The sequence below is a fragment of the Nilaparvata lugens genome, chromosome 3 (assembly GCF_014356525.2).
Source record: "Nilaparvata lugens isolate BPH chromosome 3, ASM1435652v1, whole genome shotgun sequence".
NCBI lineage: Eukaryota > Metazoa > Arthropoda > Insecta > Hemiptera > Delphacidae > Nilaparvata > Nilaparvata lugens.
In genome coordinates this window covers 12,599,900-12,619,996 of record NC_052506.1, presented here as the reverse complement: position 1 = coordinate 12,619,996, position 20,097 = coordinate 12,599,900, and the positions used below count along the sequence as shown (strand labels likewise).

Genomic DNA, 20,097 nt, shown 5'->3' with positions numbered 1-20,097 from the left:
AATTTTTGACGGCCTGACGGTAAAGTAAAAAGGGCAGTCAGCGCAAATTACCCTCTGAATATGAGCAGCAAAACTGATATTAAGTATCATGGGGTGTTACTATATTCACTATATTACAGCGTTTAATTTGGATTTTCGTTTAAAAATAATTATTAATTCATTAGTATTTGAATAATTGCAATATCTCAGTAATTTCCATCCATCAAAATCAGATGTAGCCAGCAAACATGTTGGCCAACTTCAGAAAAGTACAGCTACAAGAGTTGACCATGTTCAGATTTGAAGGACGGAGTTTTGATCAATCCCGAGGTTGGTGGAACAGTTGTATGTTTGAACGAGTGATCAAATTTTGACTATGGTCTAATTGACCATGGCTAGGCTATATTTGATCAAGGTTGATGAAACCGGGCATAAATGTTTTATTGTAAGATTTCAAGATTACTCAACAAAACAATTAAGAAATTATTAGAATTGTATGATATAGGTGCCCAGTGAGTATTCAACAATATTTTATAAGACAATTCTCATATAATACAACAATTACTCACACTCATTTATTTCGTTTTCGTTCGAAATTGTGTGAAAGAGTAGAATAGAAAGGGTTGATAGAATTGGCTAACTCGGAACTCGCTGACTTCATCGCAGTTTTGATTCAAACGGCAGTTTAACATGGAGTCGCCAAGTTAGCCAATTCTATCAACCCCGTTTTGGTCTGGTAAAACTCTTATAGTAGAGAAGGAGAGAAGAACAAATAAATTTGACTGCTAGTCGTTCTATTTAATAAAAAAACTTGATCTAATAGTAAGCAGTTCGTGATGGAAAACAACTATAAAGAATGTGATGTTATGTGAATGATTGATTAGAACGAATATTCTAGTACCATTTTGTAGTTTAGAATACAGTATTTATTTTATCATATGCATTATTTTATGGCAAATAAATGAATTTGAAAATTGAAAAGAATAAGATTGAAATCAATAAATGAACATTTGAAATGAATGGTGATTTTGTACTATAATGTGATGTACTTCTTGTTAGAAAGCTTATAATCACCTCCTTTTGAGAGAACTCCGAACGAGACAGGCACCATTGGCCTGAGCAGACCGAGCTTGCCCTCGCAGACGTAGTCCAACTCAGGATCGATGCCCCAGCCATGCAGCAGAGACAACAGCAGCTGAGCGATCTCCATCGTCAGATTCGCCTCGCACACCTTCGCTCGACTCATCTCGTTGCCGTTTGTTCCTGCAACAAATCAAAGCCATCAGCCACAAATGCAACAAAGTTAAGCCACACGAGACACAAATGCGACGAAGTTAAGCCACACGACTCACAAATGCAACAGAGTTAAGCCATGAGCCAAAAATGACACAAATAAATGCCATTTTTTGTCAGCAAGAAAGGTTGATATACCGGTAACTCAAAATGTTACCGGTACATAAAATGTTAATGTAGATGTTCATAATATTTTCTATTATTACACACAGAACCAGACAGATTCCATCACTTGAGTCATAACAGCGGATTATTTGAACGAAAACCTAAAGTGCGAGATAAATTACTTTTAACATGAAGAGGAGAAACCCATTTCTCCCTCCACATTTTGTAGCATAGTCACAGACGGACATCCTGCGCACAATTGGATGCGCCTTGTAATTTTGCTTCATGTTCTTGTGATGAAAACATCTCGGTAACATACACAAACCAATATACCTGCTGACCAGTACACTACTTGGATCATTGCCAGCAATAGATGGAGGGGAGTGTTGGTGCGACGCGACGCGTTGCAAAGCTCTCTCTCACACAGTCACAAAAGAAGGAGAATGCTGCTAGGTAGTGGGAGTGATTAGTGGAGGATAGAGCATCGGACCTCTCCGTCTTCGAGAAAGAGCCGTGTTAAAAGTAATTTATCTCACACTTTAGCTAGATAGTAATTAATAATAATACTGAGGGTGAAGCCCACATAAGCTCTTGGGCATGTGCGTGGGTAATGAATAAGAGGGATGATGATGAGAGATGACGACTACTTTTTAGGTAGTCGGGACCGACGGCTTATCGTCTCCTCTGAAAGACGGGGTGGCCGTATCTATGTGATTGTGCTATTGTCAAAAACTTTTGCCCCGGTCGAGATTCGAACTCGGGTTCTCTAAAAAGGTACGTTATTTTAAAAAAGTATAACTAGCACTTGATTTCCCTTCACATTACGCTAAGCTACTCTGAAATACTCCCTATCCCTCAATGTTGAATCCACCAGCGTAGCGGTAGCTCTCAATTTTGGGAGATAGGATGGCTTCCTGTTCCTGAACGTACTTCAGCGTAGCATATAGCGTAGTGTGAAGAGACCCTTACTGAAAGTTATGAATGTATCTTTTTTGTGTAGTTGAGAAGTTGATATCGTGGTAATTATTCATATTGAATGAAAAAGACTAAGAAATTGTCAAAAACCACAGATTTATTGATACTTAGAAAGACCGGTTTCGGTTATTACACCATTGTCAATCTCTGATAAACTCAGAGATTGACAATCAGAGAACTCAAAAGTCAGAGGCAATCGTTTATCAGAGATTGACAATGGTGTAATAACCGAAACCGGTCTTTCTAAGTAAAGTATCAATAAATCTGTGATTTTTGACAATTTCTAAGTCTTTTTCATTCATTATGAATGTATCCAAATATATGAAATGTAATTGAAGTAATAGTTGAAAGAATACAAGAATTTCTTTTAGATAACAGCTACAAACCACTTGAACGGTGTATTAAGTGTTTATGAGATGATGATGTCCTTACATTTCAATCTGACTTGTCTCAATCATCCAGGAGTCTTCCAGAGTACATATTCTATCTTATTGTTGCTACTGCCCTACAAGTCAAGACATTTGCTCAAACCTCAACATTTTTAATCTTGTATAATATTTTTATTATAGCATAATAGAACCCCTTTAAAACAGAAAGATAAAGTAGATCAGTATTTTAAATAGACCAATCGTGGTTGAACTGAAATTTCAAGGTCTGGTCTAGTCTAGTGCTTTATAACTGACCAGATAAGCTTTAAATTTGAATCTTCGTTGATCCTTCTCCAAGACTAGTTGAATATTATAAACTAGTTATAAATATGGTATCAGTATCACCCATTATGTAGGTGTATTCTATATAATTGAGTCGGGAAAATATGTTTAGCCCAGTTGAATAATCAAATTAACCAATTATTATATGCTAAGAATTATTTTTAATTCAAAGTTTTAATTAATCAAAATACCAATTTACCATGAGAAGAACCTAACGGTAAAAATTATCAATTTCATTTGATAATTAAAAATACTCAAGATATCATGAAACTTTACAGCCACAAGTAATGTATCTGAAATTATAAATTTGGTAGTTCACAAGTTGTATAAAGAAGTAATGGGGATAAGGTGGTCAGACGCTATTGAATCATTAGCCGCTATTTCGTGCAAGCAGCCTATTTAGTACAGTTGTCGGCACAGTAAGTAAGGACTACTACTACAGTACTACTTACAGTAAATAAGTCCTGTATTGCAATTTAATACAAGCATGCGTGCTTTGTATTGCAAAAAACGTTCACCTTCGTAATGAATAATAAGCTATAAATGGGTCAGTTTCCTGGCATGTTCAGCTCATTCACTTTCAACTTGATTCAAGTTCACTTCAACATTTTATTGAATGTGTCTGGCATCGGCGCGATTCAATGAGATTGTTACAATCAATAATGAGCAATGATTGTGTGCTGTAAGGTGGTGGAAGGCAAGATTGGTGATAAATTGATTTGCATTGCTCAATTTTCAACTGGCCTCTATTGTTCAATGTTGTACATTTGGTCTCATAATAATCGGTGGATAAGGAACTACGGTGGTTGAAATTTGGATTCACTCGAAGGTATTAGGAAAGTTGTTGTCTCTTCTATTGAAATGAATAGTTTGAATTGATTATCTCTCACAATTTCCTTCCACCTTTTTTGCTAACATAAATTTCAACTTCGATAGTTTTAATACCAATTTTACTCCATCAGACAAGTTTATTTTGAAATTATTCGTGAAATTATATGAGATATGATTCATTCCATACTACATATTTGATATTTCTTAGAATGAAATAAAACACTTTTGAAATGTTTTATCGATTATGTTTCAATCAAAAGAGTACTTGAGAATTTTTATTCCATTCTATCAATTGCAGTAGCCCAATAAGAAAAGTGCTTACATATCTTCTATTCAGTATAGAGTACATGATTCACAAATGCTAAAAATCTAGAGTTAATATACTCGTACTGAGTGATCACTTGCAATAAATTCATTAACTCTTTGATTACTAGCCTAGTATACTCTGTTCAGATCGTATAATTGAAAGCATAGAGGAGTGGCATGATCTTTGGACTACATCTATATATTAAAAGCGAAATGGCACTCACTCACTGCCTGACTGACTGACTGACTGACTCACTCACTCGCAGAACTAAAAATCTACCGGACCAAAAACGTTCAAATTTGGTAGGTATGTTCAGTTGGCCCTTTAGAGGCGCACTAAGAAGAATGGATTTGGAAAAATTCCCAAAGATACGCCCAAAATCCGCGTTTTTCCAGCGTTTTTTTTGCGCTTTCTCAGCTTTATCGAGGACAAATGAACAGAAAAATGTTCAAATTTAGTACAGAAGCTAAGCCAGGGTGTAATAATGCTGAGTTAGAAGGAATTTGAAATAACGCCAAGATACGCCCAAAATGAGCGGTTTTTTGCGTTTTCTCAGTTCTTTCATCAAGTAATAGACAGAAAATGTTCAAATTTGGTACAGAGGTTTAGCTAGGGTCTAAAAATTTTTTGATGAGGTGACTTTAATATTTCATCAAAGATACGCCCAAAATCAGCGTTTTTCCAACGTATTTCTCTCAGCTTTTCTGCGTTTTCTCAGTACTTTGACTTTCTGATGGAATGAAGCATGCTCAAATTAAAAATGCAGGCGAGCGAAGCGAGCCCGCTGATCTCAGTTTTGGACGATCCAGTCGCGGGTCCAGGGGGCGGAGCCCCCTTGCTAGACGGATATGGCGAGCGAAGCGATCCTGACGGCTAGTGTTATATAATATTCAATCAATTAGATTAAAGTTAGTTTCTATTTTTTAATATTATAATAATATTCGTTTAACTTTAATTGGTGGGGAGTTCCTGACGGAAGTTCCACCTCGCCTGAATATATCATTTAAGCCGTCAATGGCCTCACGACTGTCATACTTCAGCCGGGACCGACAGTTTAACGTGCCTATCCGATAATACGGGAGTGACCTGTTTAAGAACTTTTGGTAATGAGTGGGTTTGAACCGAGGATAGTGTATAGCATACACTATTATATACACTATTCTTGGGATTGAACCGGGGATCTCTAGACTGCCACGCAAGCACTCTACCAACTAGACCAGGGATCACTCCTATTTTTTAATATTTTGCGTATAGTCAAACATTTAAATAACTGAGGCTTTATTTATATCAGTGTAATTTATTCAATGTTAATTCTCTGATATTATATGAAGTATTATTTTCCAAGACTGGTGTTATCGTATTCACTGGTATAAGAATAAATGGATATTGTAATATTGAATATAGGTATTCATTTCAAAAGGTACTTGAAATCCACCAGGAACATCAACAGCTCATTGCAATGCTCAGTAAGTGTATTTTCAAAGTACCTACGTTTTGTTGAATAAATGAATGAAAATAATTATTTATCCATGTTATAATGTCATATCATCTAATCAGATGCAATGATAGGACACTGTGCACTGAGAAGTAATTGATTGTTTGCCGAAAGACGTCACAATGTCACAGTTTCGACGTATAAAAAGGTGCGCAGTCATAATAGCACACCTTGAACTTTAATTTCTTGACTCTATCAGACCAGACTAGTGTCAAGCTGAATAGAGGGCCGATCATATAAACATATATACACGATGTTCCGTGTTCCGTGAACAATATTTCTCATTATCTAACATGTTCGAAACCAAACACACTCTCACTGACATGTTTTGAACTTCACCAACCTATCGAGTAGGAGTTGAATGAAAGTGACAAGATCTTTGTTCAGCTAGTAAACCTACAACCATACTTCATACTGTAATAACGATGCTGTCAGTAGATTGGAGTGATTGATTTGAAAGATAATTATCAATTCTATGATACAGTACACAAGCTTAATAATTGAGCAAATAGTATTGTTATGATTTGAAGTAACAGCACTCAATTTGTTATACTATTATTAGTATCAATATCTTCACAATAATTGCTACAATGTAAAATATATAACAAAACATCAGAATCAGTAGTATGATCGTTATTCTTGTGATAATTTAAACATCAATTTGTCACTCCCTAACAACTACAGATTAAAAATCTTACTTCGCTTGATAATACAGTATAGTTCTTATCATTGTAAATGCAAAACTGTATTCTTCTTAATAAAAATAGAGAAACGTAATTTTCATTGGAGAACAGAGTAGAAGGATTGGAGGGAGAAAATGTATTCGTTGTGACCTAACTTGATTATGGAATTACAGATTACTCTTTGTGTAGGACTAAGGTACCTCCAGATAACAGAAACCTCTAATGAAGAGATATTATCTAAGACAACTCACAAATCATTATTTATCTTTAGTAACGAATTTTGGAGGCATATGACATGTGGCTGTACAGGAGGATTTGAGGACATTGATGGATCATGTAACTGATAATGACATTTTTTATAATAATGTCAAAATAAATGGAGCAGCTTTAATAAAAACGAGGAGTTTGAGACATATTATGAGACACCTACACCGTCATAATATCCTACAGTGCATATAAAGACAAGAAGAGAGGACAGCAGATAAAATGAAGAATTTCAGACACAAATTAAATATTGTTCACAAATAAGATGTCGAAAAAAGTTGACATATTGAATTTTAGATTTAAACAAGTAGGAAATTCGAGAAACAATCAAGTTTATTCAACTATGAATCGTTTACTTATCAGCTTCTTGTAATTTATCCAAGAATACCACGGAATTATTTCGTGCAGCAGCAGGTAAAGTGAAGTTAGTGGCCAACGTCTGGGAGTGAAGAAGAACGAATCTTGGACCTCTCTCAATGAAGTAGTTTAACCTTCTGAATAAATTGATTGTTGTAGAGGGAAAATGAAACTAAGAATGGAATGCGATTTAGGTGAAAGATAATGTAGTAGACAGGTATAGTAAGCCTAGTTGCCTAATAAGCCTAGTTAAGGCTATGCATAAACACGCAGCGTAGTATCTTCTTTTAAGAAGAGCCAAAGAAAAAAATAGTGATATGTTCATCAAGGGGGGAGCTGTTTTTCATATTTTCTTTCAACCTCTTTTCCAAGCCGAGGAGTGCCTACTCTGGTTATGAAGAGAACAAGGATTCAAATAAAGTGTATCGTTCCGCCTCCACCCGATCAAAAATAAAACGAACTCATCTTAAACTAGATTATGGGTGCGATCATACTGATTATAGCTTCCATTACCTCCTACACCCGGCTGCTCTAAACAAGATGAGAATTTATGGTGAGTTACTTGAAGCATGCGCAAAAACCCCGTTGATAAGAGCACAATGCCAAGGGCAGATTTGGTGAAGAGAGACAGGTGCAAAGATGTCAGAGAGAAGAAAAGTGATTGGTTGCGAAGAGGGAAAGATAGAGAGAGGAGATGAATAAGAGTTGAAACGGGGGAGGCAACTTCAAGGTTGCAGCATCCACGACCGGTTTGGGCGGAGATCGAAATAATTTCAAGTTGCAAGGTCTTGGGACAACGGACAAGAGCCACGGCAAAATGATCCAGTTAATTCAGCAATACTGATCAATTTACTTATACTGTTGCAGGATTCACGCCAAGAGCACATGACAGCGACAGCTAAATTAGCAATGCACTTAATTACATCATCGCGTTTTCTTGGCACAAGAACAAACCTAGATGAAAATCTTCAGACTTGAACGTAGTATGGAATCCCAGATGAGGATAAGATAAGGAGACTTCGATGAGTTGATGTTGGAGAACCAAGAAGTACTGAAGAATTATTATTAAACGAAGATCCCAATTAAATGCTGTAAATCACCCCGAAGACTTCTGCTACTGCAAATATTGACAACAAGGTAAACAGCTAGATGGAAATTCGATAATTATTCATTATTTAGCATTCGAACAAAAAATGCAACTTCCAATTTATTTCCATCTGAAGTACTGAAGAATTCAAAAGTGTATGGACCTACATGTTCTAAAATAAAAAAATGACGTTAAAAAACCAATAAGTGATAATGAGCTGAGAAAATTCCAGTTTTGATTGGTCTATTGCAAGCAACCTCATATTCGAGAAATCAATGTTGGATGAGTCCATATGTTATGAAATATTACTAGTTTCTCAGTATTGAAAGATACCAGTGCACGGTCAAAATATAAACAATTAGATTTGTTATAGAGTTATTCATCAACCATCTACCAATGACGGCAGTTTCTCTACAGTTGGAAGTAACGGTGAATAATGAATGCTAATGAAAAACAAGTTTGCCAAAAAACTCATCCCAAGGATGAATTTCAATTTGTTTCCAGAGACAACGAAGAATATAGTGTTATATTTAGGCTGTCTGGAATCCTATGACTTGATTTAAACATTTGTTAGCAATAAGGGTTATAACCATACATTTCAAATACCCAGTTTTTTTTCAAGTTGAAAAACTTAATTCCATCTGGTCCATTATTTGGTAAATCGGGATGATATAGATTGAAATATTTCTCCAAGCATGCCAACACGGGATTTTTTGGGGTTTGATGCCCACTTGAGCTTTTTTCTTGTGCGTGGGTAATGGAAAATCCTGGAGTGATTTTTGATGATATGATCAAACGTCCATATCTACCGGCGGGATTCAAACCCACGAAGCTAGCAGCGCTAGCAGATTGAACACTGAAGGCTGCTAAGCCGTCGTCTCGGCTAACCTGGCCGGCAGGAATAAGCAGTTGAATCAATAAATAATATTAATGAATAGATAGTATGTATCTATCGTAATAATAATAGATTATGTATGTGTATAATAATTTATATGATTATGTCTTTGAATAATAATAGATCAGTACTAAAATTCTGCATAAAAGGATATTCTTCACAAAATTCAGCAGATGACTAGTTAGCTGGCATTATCGAACACTCCTCAGTATTAATTCTGAATATAGAAGTTAATTAAATCAAAAAGCATACATCAATAATCATATTTCAGAGAAAAGTTGTGAAAATTTCATTGAAAAAATAATTTGAAAATTGTACTGAAGTAAGATTACAGGAGCGGAGATCAAGCTCCAGTGAGTCTACATCGAATACGGAACTAGACTTAAAACAATAAAATATATTTCAACTAAAGTTGGAAACTGGGAATTGTAGTACTGTATTGTAATAATGGCCACCCCAGGATCTGAATGGGTTTCCCAGTTGCATGCAGACACGACATAGTAAAATATAGCTGTCATATTACGCTCGATGCAAAAGTGACCAGTGAAAGAGAACTGTATCAATATCATTTATATAACTGTCCACACGGATATTAACAGAATGAATCCAAGGTCGAAATACCGAACAAACGTAAAATAGTTCAATTGCGTGCTGGCTGCTGGATTAATCTAATTGTTAAGTGTGGGTGATTCGTAATTTGATCAAGTTTACTTATATTTTTAAGGAAACTTACTTGAAGAAAGAAAGAGAAAATAATAGGCCAGGGAAGAGAGAAGATAGACCAAGTACTATGTCAATAGCATCAAGATTAAGAATAAATTTTCTTAGTGATGTAATTTTCTTCAAATAAGTAGCATAATTGTTCAATTCATATGTGATAAGGTGCCATCATGTGATTCTGCACCAAACACCATAATTGAAAGATTATTATCCAGATTCGTAGGCATACAATAAAATGTACATACAATAGACAAGAATCTCGTGGCAATCTTGAATCAAAAGTCATGAATCTGTGCTATTAGATACGAAAGTTCGGGGATTAATTTCTTATTACTGTATTAGATAGATCTGTATGTGGATTGTTTCAGAAAGAACTGGGCTGAGTCCCCGATCCAAAGATGAAATATTTCTTTCTACTTCCTGATAAATAGTTATTATTAAATAGAAATACTAGTGGGCAGGAATAGCATGAGCTGTGAGATGCGCGAGAGGAGAGATAATGGAGTGAGAGTAGGGAGGCCGCTCGAAACTAAGAGAGGGGAGGTGGCTGGAGCTTGTTGTTGACTTTCCTACTGCTTATGCTATTAGGCATATGCAAACCGGAGCGATGTGCACTGTACGGAGGTCAAGTTGTGACTGAGTCAAAAGCTTCCCCCACCACTAAAATTCTTTCTCGGGTACTGCGCATCTTGAACTCAGAGCTCATGCTATTCCTGACGGGCAGCTAAGAAATTGTCAAAAACCATAGATTTATTGATACAGTACTTAGAAAGACCGGTATCGGTTGTTACACCATTGTCAATCTCTGATAAACTGTTTAAAGAGTACTGATAAACTGATAAAGAGTTTATCAGAGATTGACAATGGTGTAACAACCGAAACCGGTCTTTCTAAGTATCAATAAATCTGTGGTTTTTGACAATTTCTCAGTATTTTTATTTAATATGAATAATTACCACAATATCAACTTCTCAACTACACAAAAAGTGAAATAGTTATTACATCATGATAAGTGGATTCAATCAAGAAAACCACTTTAATACATTTTGTGGGATAGTCAATCCACTACACAAAAAGTGAAATAGTTATTACATCATGATAAGTGGATTCAATCAAGGAAACCACATTAATACATTTTGTTGGATAGTCAATCCACAGACAAAAATTAAATATTGTTCAAAAACATGATTTCGAAAACGTTTGATCAATTGAATTTCAAATTTGAACAAGTAGGAAATTCGAAAAACAATAAAGTTTATTCAGCTATGAATTGTTTTCTTATTAGCTTCTTGCAAATTTTTGAACTTGAAACATAAAATAAGTTAATAGAAACATATTAAAGAGTGCGCTTTCGAAGTTATTTGCATTTTCTTCTTTGCAGACTCATTAAATTGTGTCTTTTTTCTTTAGGGCTACTCTTGAATATAAATAAAAAAATAAATCCAAGTAACCTTTTTAAAATTATTTGCTCACAACAATGGCAATATATATAGATTAGCCGAAACATGTTGTAAGCGAATAATTCTAAAAAGGGTACTTAGATTTCTATTTTAATTTGATATCATTAAATTTTATATACAGTATTCAATTTATTTAGTAGCATTTTATTTCATTGGCAGCATTCGAGTGCTCGAAATTAGTTCCATTAAAAAGCGAAATGAGAGGAGGGATCCATTCCACACGTTTTATGAGCGGCCACTCTCAGCAACCAATCAAAAAGCAAGCACATATTCTAATGCTTTTGGACGCGTCGTGTGAAGTTTCGCAGGTTGGCGCAATTAAAAATCCGCGATAAAGAAACGGCAACGAACGGGCGAGCCGACGAGTGGCTTGAAAAGAAGCTTGAAATGTCATAACCGCTTTGCTTTGAGGAGGAGAAGAAGGACCTTGAACACTCCCTGGCCAGCGGCAAGGCTGTTTCAGATTCACTTCAGACAGCATTCCTTACCAATGCTTCTAATTCAATCAATGCTGACATTTTTAACTGAATCTCAGTTGAGCCCGGAACCGGCTCAGCGGACAACGGCTCGATTCACATGAGCCAATAACCATGAGGATGATGCTGCTGACTCCTGATGGACCAACAGCTTCAGAGCTGTTGTTCGTACATCAATCAAAAAAACCACTGAAATGTCAACCGGTGCCAATAACACCAGCAAATGACAACCACCTGTTACCTGCAATTTTCGCCAAGAATAGAACTTTCTGGAAAAACATACGTTGTTGCTGTAAAAAGTCGGTACAGATACGGCAATTTCGTCCTTATAAAGAATTTCAGGCTAAGAATAGAACTTTCGTGAGAAAAAAACATAAGCTGTTTTTAAACGAAGCCAGTACAAATACGGTATTTTCATCCTTTTGAGAAATGAAAATTCTGACAATGATAATATTGAAATCCTATTGAATTCGAATGATGCATTGTTTGTGAAATTTTGGTAACACAAAAACGTTTGGTTATTTCGGAACTTTTCATCGAGTCAAAACTGGGAAAAAAACTTTAGAAATGAATATTTTTTAACAGCAAAAACAAATGGTGTGCATAGAAGACTTTGTATTTTTTTTTTTCATTTCATTTCATTTATTCAACTCAAAACAAAACAGATACAAAAATAATCATATACAATTTCATTGTAAATTAAATAATCATTGCAGTATTAATATATTTTCTTACACTCTTCATCTTTTTTACTGTAATCTATTCCTTTTTCAGTGCTATTCGACAGTATTACTGTCTCAAGATTACAAATAATATATTGTATCGGAGTAGACAATAGATGATGAAGTAAATAACAAATATCTTGAGATTGATAACGTTAATATGAAAAAATTGGTACATCGCAAAGAACATCGCAAAGAACATTTTTGTACATCGGAATTTGAAAAATCGCTTCTATAAGCAATCTCGAATTACATCCTTATGAAGTTATTTTCATGTTCGAAAATACTTGATGACTGAAAATTTTGTGAATTGAAGAACTACAAGACTTAACCTATTTCGGACTATGTGTTATCTAAATTTGGGAGAGGAATAGCACAAGGTTATCTTTTTTTTCCTCTATCATTTTGATAATGTACTTATTGAATAAATGAATAGAGAATAAAGAATTTATTTATTTTACTGGATATAAAGTGATATCACCTCGGTGAATCATTCATCACCTCTGGATTGAAAAATATGTTTGATGGAACTTCTAATGATCAAAACATACCGGAACGCATTCAAAACTATTCCTGCAGAATTTCAAACAACTATTTTTCAAACATCATTGTTTGCTCAATCAATATGCTTGCTCATTTATTATTCCTTCTAGCTTTCTTCATTTATTTGATTTAAACCCATTTTTGGCTGATAAGGAAATCATCAACACTCATAGATTAAGGATTTTATCTAAGGTGATAATAGGATAGGGAAAATAAGGATCATAAGGATTTTTATTCAAAGTTATAGCTGCGTAAGTGGTGATGCTAATTTGGATCCGGCACGCCCCGGATGAAAGGTACTTTGACCCTTGGTCCAGCACCCAGCCACCCAGCATCCTGTTCAGATCACCTCTGTCTTCAGCTGTCTAGGTGGCTCACAACAGCACACGAGTCCTACACAATTCAAGGTTTCCGTACAGGCACAGATCCAACTGCTGTCTTTCTTTAAATAATCTCAACTTCATATGCAAACACCATATAGGTGTCCCACGCTTATAGGCCTTTGCACTCATAGGTTCATAAGTAAGCATGTAGGTATCATTGACAGAGACCTTGTACTCAGAGTCTGAGAAGGATGCATTTCCAGCATCCAAGTTACAACATACATTTCTAATAAACTCTATTCATGAAGTACTTTGGTTCAAAAAAATAAGATACATACGAGTACAATCAGATTTATGAAGTACTTTGGTTTAAAATATTTTGTGGTAAGTTGCAAGTTGAAGAAAATGAGGGTGGCAATATATTCGTTTGGAATATACTATTGCTATTTTGTTTTTGTTTTTCATTAATACATTTACCAGAATTCCTAGCTAACCTAGGTATTATCATAGAGAAACAATAGCTTGAGTAGATATCCCATGGTATAGGGCGTTTATGTAACAACTTTTACTGTTATCTCAAGCCGATAGTCTTTCCCAAAAAGGTGTGTGACGCTGGTAGTCTCTCATATTGTGCCGTTCATACACTCTCACTCGGCCAAAACAGTAAATACTATTATTTCTTATTGTTTACTATTATATTATCTTACTATTATATCTTACACTATTGTTTCTGTATGGTATTATTGAGGTGTAACATTTGTTTAAACTGTGACCGATTCATATTCTACAAGAAAATTGTATTATGGATTGAATACAAGGAGGGAGAAATATGGAAGTGACAATATCAAAATTAACTTTAACAATATAACATAAAAAGGCGATAACGCTAATGTCAAAAGAAGAAAATCTGTCACATTTTCTCGCAATTGTGACATGAACATAAACTGTTCTAAGGCTGGTCAGAATAAACAAGTTCATTCACACTACAGCTGAAGATGTGTTGGTTTCAACACGAAACTGCAGTGAGTGCTGTGAGTGTTGTATGAACAACCCAATCTCCTTAAACATTGAAAAACATTGTTTTATTTCTGTCAAATCCACTTTTATTAGACTTTTAAGGTAGGCGCACACAGATCGTCATCGGACGGACGGCACGCATCGGACGGATCGAACGATTAGATTTGATGCATTTTTTTCAATTGGAGTGCGCATACCTATCCGCATCGTATGGGATATCAGATCTAATCGTCCGATGCGTGCCGTCCGTCCGATGACGATCTGTGTGCGCCTACCTAAAAAGTCTAATAAAAGTGGATTTGAGAGAAATAAAACAGTGTTTTTTCATTGGGATTTTTCATGGAAAAATTGGGTTGTTCATGGAAACTATTTACTTCAATATAAAAACTGGGCTACCTATTTCTTCAAATAGTTTTCCGAAGCTGGAGAGTGCAAATCTTTGACCAGAAATTTTAATAAAATTTCAATATTCTTTAGAATTAATCCAATTTTTTTGAAAAAGAAACTGGCAATATAAAATTGTCTGAATTGGAAACTTTGTAATAAGTAATTTCCAAGCTAATAAATCCTCTTATTGAGTTATATCGAGAAGCCTCACCGTAAAAAGATGAACGAAAAACTAAGTTCAACAGACCCCTAATCATTTTTTGCAAGAGAATCGAGCCACTCAACAAAAACGTGCTTCCCAAGATAAGTTGTTTGGAGGCTGGAGGCTGGTGGTTGCAAGGTCACTCTTAACAGCAGCAGAATTCGCCACTTAATCACCCAGACCGGCTATAAATTTAGAATGCGAATTGGATATAAGAAATAATGACCGTATAAATACTCTTCTTGCAAATTTATACAGGACGACGGGATGACTGCTTGAAACATCATGAAAAAGGAATATGTTTGAAATTGTTCCAATTAAGTATTTGATAGAAATCTAGAGAAGTGGGAAGGTAATTGAATTCTCCCTGGCTAAAGATAGAAAACTTGTTCCCTGTTCGTGCATGAAAGAATTTCTTCAACTATTGAAAACAAAATTCTTGACCTCCTCTTGAATTTTACTTTTTAAGCTCAATAAGCCAAGTTGCGATCAGTGGTGGCTCTATAACTCTATAAAGCTGCGTTTTACAAAATGTTAATAACGTAATCCTTATAGATTCTCTTAGGTTGAATATAACTTATCATACACATGATGAACATATGTGTTTGTCAAGTTCCGTTCAATCAAACAGAATCTATAAGGATTAAGTTATTAACATTTTGATAATAACTTTGGTGTAAACGCAGCTTTAGTTGAAATGTAATGGGTTAACTCAACAGACCTCTATAGTTTTTGGTCAGTAAAAGAAGAACAGTACAACTAATCTATCCATGCTAAACTGATATTAGAATTAAGAAATTCTATAGTAATTTGTGATACAGCTGCAAAGAATTTCCATTATTTGATCTTTACTGAATTCCATCTTTAAATTACTCAAGTCTCTTCTATTTATATATATTTCGATGAACTCTATAAATAATATAACAAGGAATATTATCACCCTTATTGGAGGGTATCACTTTTAACGTGCATGTAGATTCGAAAATGAAATGCGTATTGAATAATTGTGATGATATTACTTTTAAAGTTCGGAAAGTTTAAATATTGTTCAAGAGTTTTTGATAAAAGCTTGTCATTAAACACAAACATCACCCTAGTCGAACCGATTACAAAAATAAAACTGAAATAACATATGGAGTAGATAGATAGATAGATAGATAGATAAATGACTTTTATTTACACTTTACAATAAAAGTAATGTGAGCGAAATTGAGGCAATACGAGCCCCCTCTTCTATTTAACCCACAAAAAGTAGGAATAGATGAAATTGAAATTGGTCTATTATAATGATAATTGGTCTATTTCAAAGATGAATTCAAAATGCGGTATAGAAATATTTATTATTAATACCAAATAGTCAAATGAGTAGATAGCTGAATAAGCTATATAGTAATCGAATAGGATTTATCCTTATTATTCACTGTTGAAGATTAGAATAGTCTCAGAATGTATAATCTGAAAAATGATTGATTCAAAAGGCTATAAAATGATTGAAACTAAAGCAAACGTAAATGCAGACACAAATGGCAGATAATAGAGAGAATTGGTCAGTTATACTAAACATACCATAATAAATTCAACAATATATTATTCTAACAACCCTATTTTTTCCACTTGAAAAATTTCCAATTTATCAAAAATCATGATATTATTTGATAAGCAATATCATGAAAATTCTATAATGAACAAAATCAAACTCGTAACTTCCTAGCCACTCCTAGCTAGACGAATGATAGAGAAGCACATTAAAGAAATAGAATTGGAGGCTGTTAAGCGTACCAGAGAACAACTAAAAATGCGCGTGTATCGCGGTGCAAGTGAAAGAGCTGCTAGAGACGCAGACTGCTTTTATAGTGTCGAAGGTAAAGCTGATAACGGGCCTGCAGTGTACTGGCCAAGCCATTGGGCCAGCCAATACAACAACCTTGTACGGGTCAAACCGATCTCATTATCATAGTTCAATCTCAAATAATGTGTTATCACATTAACACCTGAACACAGACAATCAATAACTTTGAAACTTATGCATTCTCAGGTACAGATTTATCCAATTTGTCTCAGGAAAGAGCTTGGGTTCTGATATGTGAGACCAAAGAAATACCTGGACACAGACAATCAATAATAATATTCGAGCCTTATGCATTCAGTATTATACAACTTGTCACAGAAAAGAACTTTGATTCTGATAAGTGATACCCAACTCAATTCAACTGCTCCATATCTTCTCTTATTTTGCTGCGGGTGATGCCCACATGAGCTTCAGTCTTGTGCGTGTGTAATGAGATAGATAAATTATACCTTTAGAGCTTCAGTCTTGTGCATGTGTAATGAGATAGACTAGTAGTTCTGTGAACAGTAGACCTCACGCAGTATTCTCATCCACAAGTACCTGATTGAAACTATAAAACTTATGGAAATATAGCAATAGACTGGCTTACATCTGTGTAAACTTGTCAGCTGATTTATGATGAATAATTCTATAGTCTGATTTTTACTCCAATATTGGCGTATGAAGGAGGCTCCTTTTTCCTTTTATATTATCCTTGAAACGCAAAATTTCCAAAAACCTTGTATATAGGTCGACGCGCAATTAAAAGAGGAACATACCTGTCAAATTTCATGAAAATCTATTACCGCGTTTGGCCGTAAATGCGCTACATATAAACATTCAAACATTTAAACATTAAGAGAAATGCCAAACCGTCGACTTGAATCTTAGACCTCACTTCGCTCAGTCAATAAATTATACCTTTATTTTGTACAAATAGACAAGTTAGAACACATCTAAATATACAGAACAATAGATGATGATGATGATGATGATGATGAGAGATGAGTGGAACTACAGCTTGAGGTGAGTTCCGAACCACCAGGGGCCTATTGCATGAGAAAATACAAACTAATAATATTAGTAGTCAGCTGGTTATTGGAATGTAGATTACTAAAATTCGGGGCACCGAGCTTCGCTCAGTATTTTTATTTATTGATAAACAGAACCATGGCTTACTTTAGATATATTTCTATCTATAGTAGGCTGTGACAGAACACAATCAATACCTTCTATTACTTATTAAGTAATAGTAGGTATTGACACAATTTTATCTCTTTTCTGTATAGGGCTACTTTTAATATAAATATGAAGAAAATAAAAATCTCAGTACCCTTTTTTTGAAATATTTTTATAAAATATTTCAAAAAAAGGTGACATTTTTATTTATTTTTTATATTTATTGACACAATTCTCTAAAATGATCGTGTTTATATTTCACAGCTGGCTATACGTCGTCATCTTATGAATTTCAGGGATGCGATATTTTGATTTTTCACATACTCACGTTTTTACTATCCACATCTGTTTCAGCCAAGGATGAATAATTATCCTTTTAATGTCATTCAGCGAGTTTTCTCAAGGATGAGACCTAGTGCAATCGAATCTTTATATCATAAAATTAATCTACTATGTTCCAAATTTCGTGAAAATCGTTAGAGTCGTTTTCGAGATCCGTTAAACATAAATAGCCCCAGATATAAAAATAGCCAGACATAAAAATTATCAGATATAAAAATAACCAGATATAAAAATAACCAGATAAATAAATACAGAAATTGCTCGCTTAATATAATAGTATATGAGCTTGTATTTTCTCATGCAACAGGGCCCTGGAAGCGATTTTCAAACTCATAAATTATATTTAGAGGAGTCGGCTTTTCACATGATCACTCTTACAACAGAAGTAGCAGGCGCATGAATTCTAACTCATCTCATCAATAGCAACCACAGGGTACGTGACTAGGTGCCACCCCGACTACTTGACCCCCAACTACTTGACACCCCGACTACTTGACCCCCAACTACTTGACACCCCGACTACTTGACACCCCGACTACTCGACACCCTGACTACTTGACACCCCGACTACTTGACACCCCGACTACTTGTCCCCTTTTAAACCCGGTTTTTAGGGGACAAGTAGACGTGAGCCATACCCGTCTACTTGCCTCCTTTCTGTGGAGGTGACAACTAGTTGGGGGGACACCCTGTCGCGTAGGTGCGAGGTGTCAAGTTGTCGTTTACGGTATGACTAGTTGGCACCTTTGGTCCAGTAGGTGTCAAGTAATCGGGGGGACAACTTGACGGCAATGGTATATTTTTACGAGGGTACAAGTAGTCGCCTATGGCCAAAATGACCAGGTGTCAAGTAGTCGGGGTGACTGACAACTAGACGGCTATCCCAACCACAGAGCCAATTCTATTCCACATTCATTAGGAGAGACAATCACTAACACCCTCACACTACGGAAATATTTTTATTCAACCTATTTTGGAAGGGCTATGTGAGTCTAAATTAAAATGGAATTTGATCAGCTGATAGTTTGATCTCGAAATGTAACACATTATAATGAATGCAAACATAGCTGGATTCAATAATAGAAGATGTATGTGATTCAATCTGTGATTCAATTGATCTGTTGATAGTATCAGCCTTAAATTTAGGCCTACGTGGTGGTTACGATCTCAAGATGTCTAGAGGTGCGTACAGACTTTAGCTCTGCTCCGCAATCGAACGTCACTCGAGCAGATCGATTGATGATCGACCGGGGAGCAAGAGTGAAACGCGAGAAGAGCTAACATCTCCCGTAACGTTCATGATCGGAGCGATTGTGGTGCGAGTGCGAAGCGTGAGTGGAGCGATTGCGGAGCGAGTGCAGTGTGCGCGGAGCGTGTTGGAGGCGCGTGTATCTGTACGCACCTTTAGATCTAATCCCAGCTCAAGAGTTGAGTATGCTAATTCATCTTCTGTATTCTGTAGGTACCGTTGTTGGAATGAGACAAGGTGGAGTTGATGAAGAAACAAAGATTAAGACTATGATATCGTGAAGAATGTAGGTAAATAGGAAAAATTCTATGAATACTCAATTTGCTGCAGGAACGGGATTAGTCATGAAATCATATTTTACTACATAGATAACGTTAAATAATTGCATGTTGAGGCAAAGAAAAAAGATCAGAATTCCTAGCATTGATGGGGGGAGGGCACATGAAAGTTGAGCATTGACAGCAGCACAGGTGACAGGAGACAAAAGCAGCGACCAAATGGAAAACAGTAAAGCTCATATCTCTCAGTCTGTCAGGAGGAAAACCAAGAGGCTTCTAAACTTTTTAAAATATAGACAACGAAGCAATTTATTCTGAATTTTCTCGATTGCACGATTATCTTGGTCACTATGAGGACTCCAAACCATGGAGCCAAACTCAAGCACACTC

General features: G+C 35.5%; 1 protein-coding gene across 2 annotated transcripts in view; it reads right to left on the bottom strand.

Moving 5' to 3' along the window:
• The window catches only part of LOC111049247 (WD repeat-containing protein 7), a 155,845-nt gene that overhangs the window by 31,901 nt on the left and 103,847 nt on the right, over nt 1-20,097 (bottom strand). For both annotated transcript variants that reach the window (XM_039425394.1, XM_039425393.1), the window contains one exon: nt 1,054-1,242. In XM_039425394.1, the coding sequence (XP_039281328.1) occupies nt 1,054-1,242 (189 nt within the window). The remainder of the gene's footprint in view (nt 1-1,053; nt 1,243-20,097) is intronic.